This window comes from Pinus tabuliformis, chromosome Q (assembly GCF_031772625.1).
Source record: "Pinus tabuliformis cultivar Carrire ecotype Pingquan chromosome Q, CPIR1, whole genome shotgun sequence".
In the NCBI taxonomy this organism is placed as follows: domain Eukaryota; kingdom Viridiplantae; phylum Streptophyta; class Pinopsida; order Pinales; family Pinaceae; genus Pinus; species Pinus tabuliformis.
In genome coordinates this window covers 596,071,635-596,080,019 of record NC_142296.1, presented here as the reverse complement: position 1 = coordinate 596,080,019, position 8,385 = coordinate 596,071,635, and the positions used below count along the sequence as shown (strand labels likewise).

At 38.7% G+C, this 8,385-nt stretch overlaps 1 protein-coding gene across 1 annotated transcript; it reads right to left on the bottom strand.

Annotated features, from left to right (window-relative positions):
- Window positions 1–3,184: 3,184 nt before the first annotated feature.
- LOC149220867 (uncharacterized) lies at window positions 3,185–3,616 on the bottom strand. Its single transcript, XM_089387227.1, has one exon. The coding sequence runs from the start codon at window positions 3,614–3,616 to the stop codon at window positions 3,185–3,187; it is 432 nt and encodes a 143-aa protein (XP_089243353.1).
- Between the last annotated feature and the right edge of the window lie 4,769 nt (window positions 3,617–8,385).

Here is an 8,385-nt window from a genome sequence, read left to right as displayed (position 1 = left end):
AAATGAAGGAGTTGCAGCTCACAGGTGTGTACAACACGTGGAGACCTGCACTCAAACAAAGAGGAGACTCTCTCTCTCGTTCACTCTGCTTACATCAAATGAATATTACAATATTAAATACATCACTGAAAATTAGGTAGTTGTGAACAACCTCCTAAACTCTAGGAACAAATCCTAAACTAAGGAGATGCGTTACAACCATATAACCATTTCTCCATTATTTTTAACTCTTACTAATATGAAGCTTTAGAACCAGAGATTTTTGGGATCTTGGAAGGAATATTTAAACATGAAATCATTCATTTATCACAATTGAACGAAAAAACATTCGAAAAGAGAAAGCCAGTTTCCATTTTCTAAGAAAGACTGAAGAAAAGAAATATGTCCTAATCACTATTGTAACTTACAAAGATCTGTTAGTTCCGAGTTCCAGTGAAGCCCCTTCTGATCAAAGAAAGGAAGTTTGTATCTCTGCTTCAGTCTGTATCTCTGCTTCCATTTCATGCCAACGGGGAACTTTATAACTCAAAGAAATACTTAATCTCCAGTAGAGAATTTGGATTGCCCAACAAATGAACCTCTTGAGGTTTCAAGATAAGATTGACAAGAGCAGACAGACATGCCATATTGAAATATAATTCAATGATGGAGGCATTAGTCATGTAAGTGTATAAAGAGTTCTTAAGAAAAGGAAAATCTTGTTGGTCCAAAATTCTCCACATAGCCAACTTTTCATTTTTTCCCTCGCTTGAAAGTACCTCTTTTTACCGTCTCTGGTGTCCTCTATAGACATTGTCTCCACCTTTATCACTTTGTTGGATTCATGAATTTCTCTTATACTTTCCAACATCATGGAACTGCAACCATAGACTTTTATCATTTGGAGTGATTTCAAATTAGAATAACTCCTTGGAACCATCTTCAATGCTGAGCATTCTACAATGATAAATGTTTTACTTAATCGCATTGCTCCTTCCTTTACCACTGGCAATTCTTTTCATTCATGCAACCTAACAAGAGAAAATATCTCCAATGAAGAAAATGCCCCTTCTTTACCAAATTCCCCCAAGGTACATTCTTTAATCTAAAGCATTCAATTATTTCTAATCGCTTTAGACTCTTCAGCTTATGCAAATGTGGAAGCTCTTCTAACATACCACACGTGTATGACACAAGGCTCTACATATTTTGAAAATCACAAAAACTACTCTCCATTTTAGCTAAGTCGGAGCATTCCCAATATAGTCTTCTCAACTTTGACATATGATTCATGTCACTGGGGAGAGATTGCATCCTTGTGAGTTCTAACATGAGGGTGTCCATTTGAATCATATTACCTAATGTGCCTTCCGTAATAGTGTCTCCATTGTTTGTTAGGTGTAACATGTAGAGTTTCTTTAAGCTAGACAAACCGTTAATTTAAGCCACATTTTCCCTTCTTTTGTACTCACCTTTTTTGCAGAAAGTGGTGCATCCATACATCGACAAACCCTCTGAATTGTGCTCACAGTTTCCCCAGAGGTTGGTGCATCCGTACATCGACAAATACTGCAAAGAGATAAGCCGTGAGATACTGCGAGGCAGATACTGCAAATGACCACATTTATCCATGCCCAGATACCGTAGAGATTTCAAAGTATGAAGACGGGATGGTAATTTGGTGATGCTAGAGCCGCTAAGATCAAGGATATCCAGATTTACAAGATTTGTAATAGAGGCAGGTAGTAAGTTGATGGGCATTCCTAATAACATGAGGCATGTTATCTATTTCAAACACCCCAGACTCTTTGGCAATGACTTCACTGACGTCCGACTCAAATTGAGAACCTTCAGAGAGACCATGCTCCCAATAACCGTTTTTGGAATTTTTGTCAAATCTTTGTTACCATCCATCAATAATGAATATAGTTGTGGAGCCATTAACGCTACTTACCGATCGGTTCAATCAAGCAATGATTCCCTAGAAGATTCAAAAAAACTTGTTCGAAAGGCACAAAATTTGATTACAATGAACCTAGTGAAAAATATTTAAACTTTTTCTCACTTAGAGTCAACTAAAATAATTTGGATATACAATCACAAGTTAAATTCATCTTTACCCACAATAAAACTTAACTCACTTAACCCAACTTAACTCTCAGTGGACTCACTCACTTGACCCAACTTGACTCTCAGTTGACTCTTCCATAATGTTGAAATGATAATTTCAACTACAACACTATTTTTTCTTTGCGATGCGATCTTATCAAGGCTTACACGCCCTGTTGCCCTTCGTTACGTCCTATGATTTCTGCCGATTGCGATGTTGCGATGTGATCCGATCGCAAATCGCATATCTCATTTTTAAACAGATATCAACTGACAGCGGTCTTATTGAAGTCAATAGTTGTGTACATGCGTGCACCATATGGACGACGTCAATTAAATGTTTCGTTTACCGCCAGTTATGTAATTTACTGTGGGTTGGTAAACGTTGGTAAGATTTTAATTTTTTAATTTTTTTTATTTTCACGGGAGTATGGCAAGTAAAAACATATATGTCCTATTTTGTTTTGTGTAAAAAAAAACATATGTAATGTAAAGGAAGCACGCAGCAGCGTATAGGTGAAGAGATTTTTACACACAGCAATGTAAAAAACTCGCAAGGAGAGACAGAGTAATTTTTGTGGAACTGAAGTGTTCCTGTTGTAATCCCTTTGGTAAGAGGAAGATCTGTTGTATCAATTTTTTTAATGAATACAAACCTTTTGTGTGCATGTGTCAAACTCTGTTCTCCCAAACAATTTTAGTTTCCGTTGTGAAAAGAAACAGAGCATTATTCTCTATTCGTTTTGTTCTGGAATTATCAGAAATTCCCAACACATAAAAGTGAGGTGATTCTTCCAACACTAATTTTAATCTACTCTTAATAGAGAAGTCATTAGCTATTTTTAAGAATAACCTTTCCCATCTAATTTTAGCCTACTATTGATGAGGAAGTAATTAACTATCTTTAACCAAAACCTTTCCCATCCTGAATATCTATCCCTATGGTGATTCTTCCTTGCCAACAACCATTCTCCTAACAACAAGGGAATCACATGGTTGGCATGAATAATTTGGTCTTCTACAAATGCTGCAGCAATGCACAGAAAGCATAACTGCAAATGAATATTCTCCCTGCCAAGTGCATCCTAACTCAACCTTAGGCAATCGTCCAGGCTATGGTCATTTGGTGACCTTTGGGTAGCCCATTTCCACTCCTGTGGATGAGTACACACTTATTACACACCAACTTAGCATCTTCGTCATCGATGATTGCTAGTATGCTTATGTTATTACAGGGAAATGCATGATATACAAACAACTTCCAACTCTCATCTTTGAACAAGGTCTCCGTTGTTATTGTGTTTATATCTGCCACTCCCGTTTTTAACAGTACACTGCGAGACCGTGAACTTACAATAACTTTGGATTTGGAGTGACCGCTTACAGCCCTTTGTATGGCCAATACTTCGAACAGTCCGGCAGCATCATTTTCCCATACATCGTCGAGGAACAAAGCAAACTTGCAATTATGCTGCAATATCTCATTTACCCATATTTTCACATCATCTTCGTCCATATTTTTACCCATATCCACATTTTTTTGCAAGGTTATTTGTGTGCAGAGCTCATTCCTCAGACTTTTAATAGCTGGATTTTGCGAAACAGTGAGCCAAGGTAATAAACCGTAGCTAAAGTGATTACACACCTTTTCACTGTTGAAGAGTTGCTTGAGAAGCAGAGTTTTTCCAGATCCACCCTTGCCAAGCACGCCAATGCTACTAACTAAATCATCTATTACAATTTTCTCCAGATTTGCAAAAGCTTTTTCTTGTCCCACGATAAGGGGTTAGTCAATCAACTTAGCCCTTGAGCCCATTGGAGCATGACTCGTTTGGGAAATGGTTGCAAATATGCTTGAAGACGCAGCCAAAGCTTCTATATTCTATTAACCTGCGTTTGTCCCTCCATAATATTCCGAATCTGCTTTTGAGTTTGGACCATGTGAACCAAAGGAGACAGTGTTGGTTGTTTGTCAATATCTATAACCAAATCGGTGACCTTCTTGCTGGTTTGATATCGAGAAACAACAACCCACATTGGTATCGTACACTGATGCACAATTTTTGATGCTTCATTGAGAAGAGCCTCCAGCTCTTCAAGTGGTTCAATGTCAGCCGGGAATGCCAGATCTCCATGACAATAGGCTCAATTCTCATTAATTTGTCTTTCAGAGCGGTCAACACTTTTAGGCAGCGAAGCGCAATGTTAATGTGCCCAAGTATTTGGTTGATTATCATCTGTATGCCCACACCAATAAGTCCAGGGACAAAACCAGGATCGGCCATGATTTTTCCAATAAATTTCCTGTATGGAATAAATGCGATCCCCTCTGTAACACAACAAGGACACTCCACCAGCTGGTTTTTCGGAGATGTCTAAACCACATGCTTACCGTGTTGGATATTTTTCAATGGGAAATACCAAAACCAAACAAACAAACACCACAGACACCACAGAGGCAATGCTCTGTTTCCTTTTGCCACAGGATCTTTTTGCACAGGGAAGCTTTTAAAAAAATTTCTCAGAACAGAGTATTACACAGCCATAAAAACATTTCTATTGATTACAATATAAAGCCTGATACAAACTTCAACCTCTTTGCTGAGAGGGATTCACCACAAAAATACATTCAACAAAACACTACTCTGTCTCCTCCTGAGAGTTTACTGTGATGGGTTTACTGCTGTAAAACCCCTTTTACTTTACTGGTGTAAAACTATTTTTACACATACTGCTGTAAAAATATTTTACACATACTGCTGTAAAACAAACTTTTACATATGCAGTAAAATTTCATTACATTCCTATTTCAAAAAAAATACCTGTGCGTTCTTTTCTTTTCCATTTCAATGCATATCCAATACATTAAAATAAAGTCAACACTGAACTATGCACTGATGTGCATCTCCCTTGGTTTTTTTTTTGCTGCTGCCTCGTTCTTCAAATGGTCAATACAAAACAACAACTATCTGCTGCTCCCCTGTTCTTTCTTGCTGTCGTGAGCTCATTTCACACGTTGCACTGCTGTGCAAACTTCTTGGTTTTCCGCTGCTGCGAGCTTCACCACCAGTCAACTCAAAATATACATGCGCTCCCCCATTTTCTTAACTTGCACTGCTATGCAAAAATACTTCGCTTTCTTTCGCTACACCTATGTTCTTTGCTGCCTCACCTTTTTTTTTACAAATGGTCAACTCTAATACATTACAACATGGAGCACGTTCTTGTTTTTGGCTCGTCATAAATATATGAATTGACCCTAAAACAAAAGCGTATATGAAAACATAAAACAAACGTGCATTTAATTATTTTACGTGCCGTAAATAAAAAAACTTCAATGTTTACCAACTTTCTACGACCAGGTTTAATTCAATTTAATTCTTTTCAGACGGAACAGGCGGTCAACCAGATTTAATTTTTCACTCCACTCAAAGCATTTAATTGCTGGTTAGTATGCAGGTTTGAGGCAATCGACGGCGGAGATCGATGAGCTGCATCGGACGGCTGACAGAGATATCAGGAGCCAGTTTGCTGCCGAACTTTAACGCTCGAGAAAGTGACTTCTGCTTACGTATGCTGAGAGCCACACGTCTGCACAAAATTTTCTCGGGCCCTTGTGTACGGAAACCACTCTCTGCAGGAAGGCAGTCCGAGAAATCTCAAGCTGGTTTGTGGTTTTGCTGCGCGGTTTGGGCGTTGGTACGGCTGCTCCACGGGTCAACTCAGCCCGCTGTTGAAATTACAATTTCAACACTCCCCTTTAATTTCAACTGCTAGGCATTCGGTCATACCCAGACACTTCCTCTCGTAGAGGGATTCCTTAGTACTGCTGTTACAAAGATATCCTCCTCACATAGAGGGATTCACCAACTGCTTCTGATGCAGTTCATAAACAAACAAAGTTGTCTTCCTCTTAATAGAGGGATTAACCTGAAACTGTGCTTAAGAGCACCTTCCTCATGACAGAGGGATTCACCATAACAATGTGCTGAAGAGCACCTTCCTCTTGACAGAGGGATTCACCTGTGACTATGCTGAAAAGCATCATCCTCTTGATAGAGGGATTTACCATGTGTATGCTAAAAAGCATCTTCCTCTTGACAGAGGGATTTACCATGACACTGTGCTGAAAAGCACCTTCCTCTTTAATAGAGGGTTTCACCAAATGACTGTGCTGAAAAGCACCTTCCTCATTAACAGAGGGATTACAAACAGACACTGCTTTACATGCAGTTTCAAAAATAAACAATCATTGCACTGTTCTTTTATGCTGCTGCATATTCTCTGCTGCACTGTTGTGCCATCTTCTTTGCTGCGTCTACCCCACACTGCTGTGTCTACACTTGCTGTTGTGTTGCTGCACTTCACTTACATTTCTTTGCAAACTCTGCATTGCTGTGCATTCTTCAAAGACAGAATACTTTGTCTTTTCTGGAACAATTACTCTGTCCCACCTTACAAATTTACACTGCTGTGTGTAAACATTTCTTACATTCACTGCTGTTGCATATGTTGCATTTCAATTCAATGAACAACACATTCACTATACTTACATTTACTGCTGTAAAGAAAATAAAATTTCTTTTACATCTGCTGCTGTCCATTACCTTTCATTTCTTCAACAAAAACTTCATGCTGCTGCATTTTCTTATTTGCATTGCTGTGTGCTTCTCCTTCTTGCCATCATGCTGCTGTCCATAACTTCTTGCTGCTGCATTTTTCATATTCACTGTTGTCCATACCCATAACCATAGACTGTCATCCCTGGGTTTTTATTTGCTGCTGCGTTGCCTCTGCAATTTGCACTGTGGCTGCCTTTTGTTTCATCATACTGCTGTGTGCCCATACACTAACTCTTTACTCTCCATTACTTGCACATAGAGAGAAATCATCCTCACGCTGTTTTGCGCTGCATTCTCCACACAACAAAAAAAAAATTACACGGGCTGCTGCCTTTTCTTTTTACACCCTTGCTTCACACAATCTTAGTCTTCATTCATTTTTTTTACACAATGTTCTGCTGTGCAGTTCCTTTCATTTTTCTGCTGCCACACATTATCATTCACCCATGTGCATTAAAAATCTGTTGTCCCTGTTTTTCTTTATGCATTTCTTTGCATGCTGCATTGCATATGAAGAAAAACATTACATTTTTTTTACTGCTGTGTATTGTACTCACTCTGCTGTGAGTATGTTCTCTCACATTACATAGAAGGAAACTACCTTCCATTGCTATGCATTTCAATGCATGTGCTCCAAAAAAAATTTCCAAACTGTTGTTTTATGTTCTGTCTTCCCACTGCTGTGAGGGTCTTCTTGCTTTGCATACTTTTCTTCTCTGCTTCTATGGCAGATTTAACTTCATATCTTTCCCTTATAAAATCTTCATCAAGAAATGACTGTTAATACAGTTCAGCAACAAAAAAATTACAAGCTCCCCTTTAATGTGTGCTTGTCTTCTTTTGACAGACTCTTCTCAAAACAAATTTAGATCCACTGGGGAGTTCAAGGGGTTTTCAGATTTCCTTTCCTTCCTTCTCCATACTTGTGTAACTTTCTTCTTTTGTGTGGGTCTAGCTTGTGTAAGAGCCCATGTTAAGTTACAATCTCGTGCCATATGCCCAATGTTATGACACTTGAAGCATTCAACTTTATTCATGAATAAGAATTCATGATTTCTTCTTGTGAAATTATTTCTTGGAGATTGTTGGGGACCACAACATCTATCTCCATGAAATGCTCTACAGTCTTTTGCCATATGACCAAAGTTTGAACAAGCATAACAATAACCATAAAATGAACTTTGGTACCTGGGAGATGGAGGTTTCCTTGATGTACTTCTGAAGCCTTGCTGCCTTGAGATCCTTTGATGATCACCATTGCCTCTTACCTCTTTGACATCAGCTACATTTCTTCTTGGAGCTGGCTTTCTGCTTGGAGTAGGATTTCTTCTATTGCAGCCTTCATTTTTCTCCTTGCCTTTGCTGGAACTAGGAGCATCACCATCTCTTTCTGGCTTCTTCACATCTCCTTTGCTTAAAGCATCCTCATCCTTGTTTGAGGGTTCACCTACATACCCAAGTCCTAATTTATCAGATGGAGATCTATGATAGCTAAGCATGTCATCCAATGCTTTAGAGCTCTTCATGATCTTGTTCATCCCTTCAACCTTCTTCCTGAGGAGGACAATCTCTTCTTCCAATCTTTCACACTCATTATTTTTCTTTGCAAGTTGTTCCTCAGTTTCTTCTTTGCTACAAGTAGCTTCAGCTGCTGCTACTTTAAGAGAGATGATGT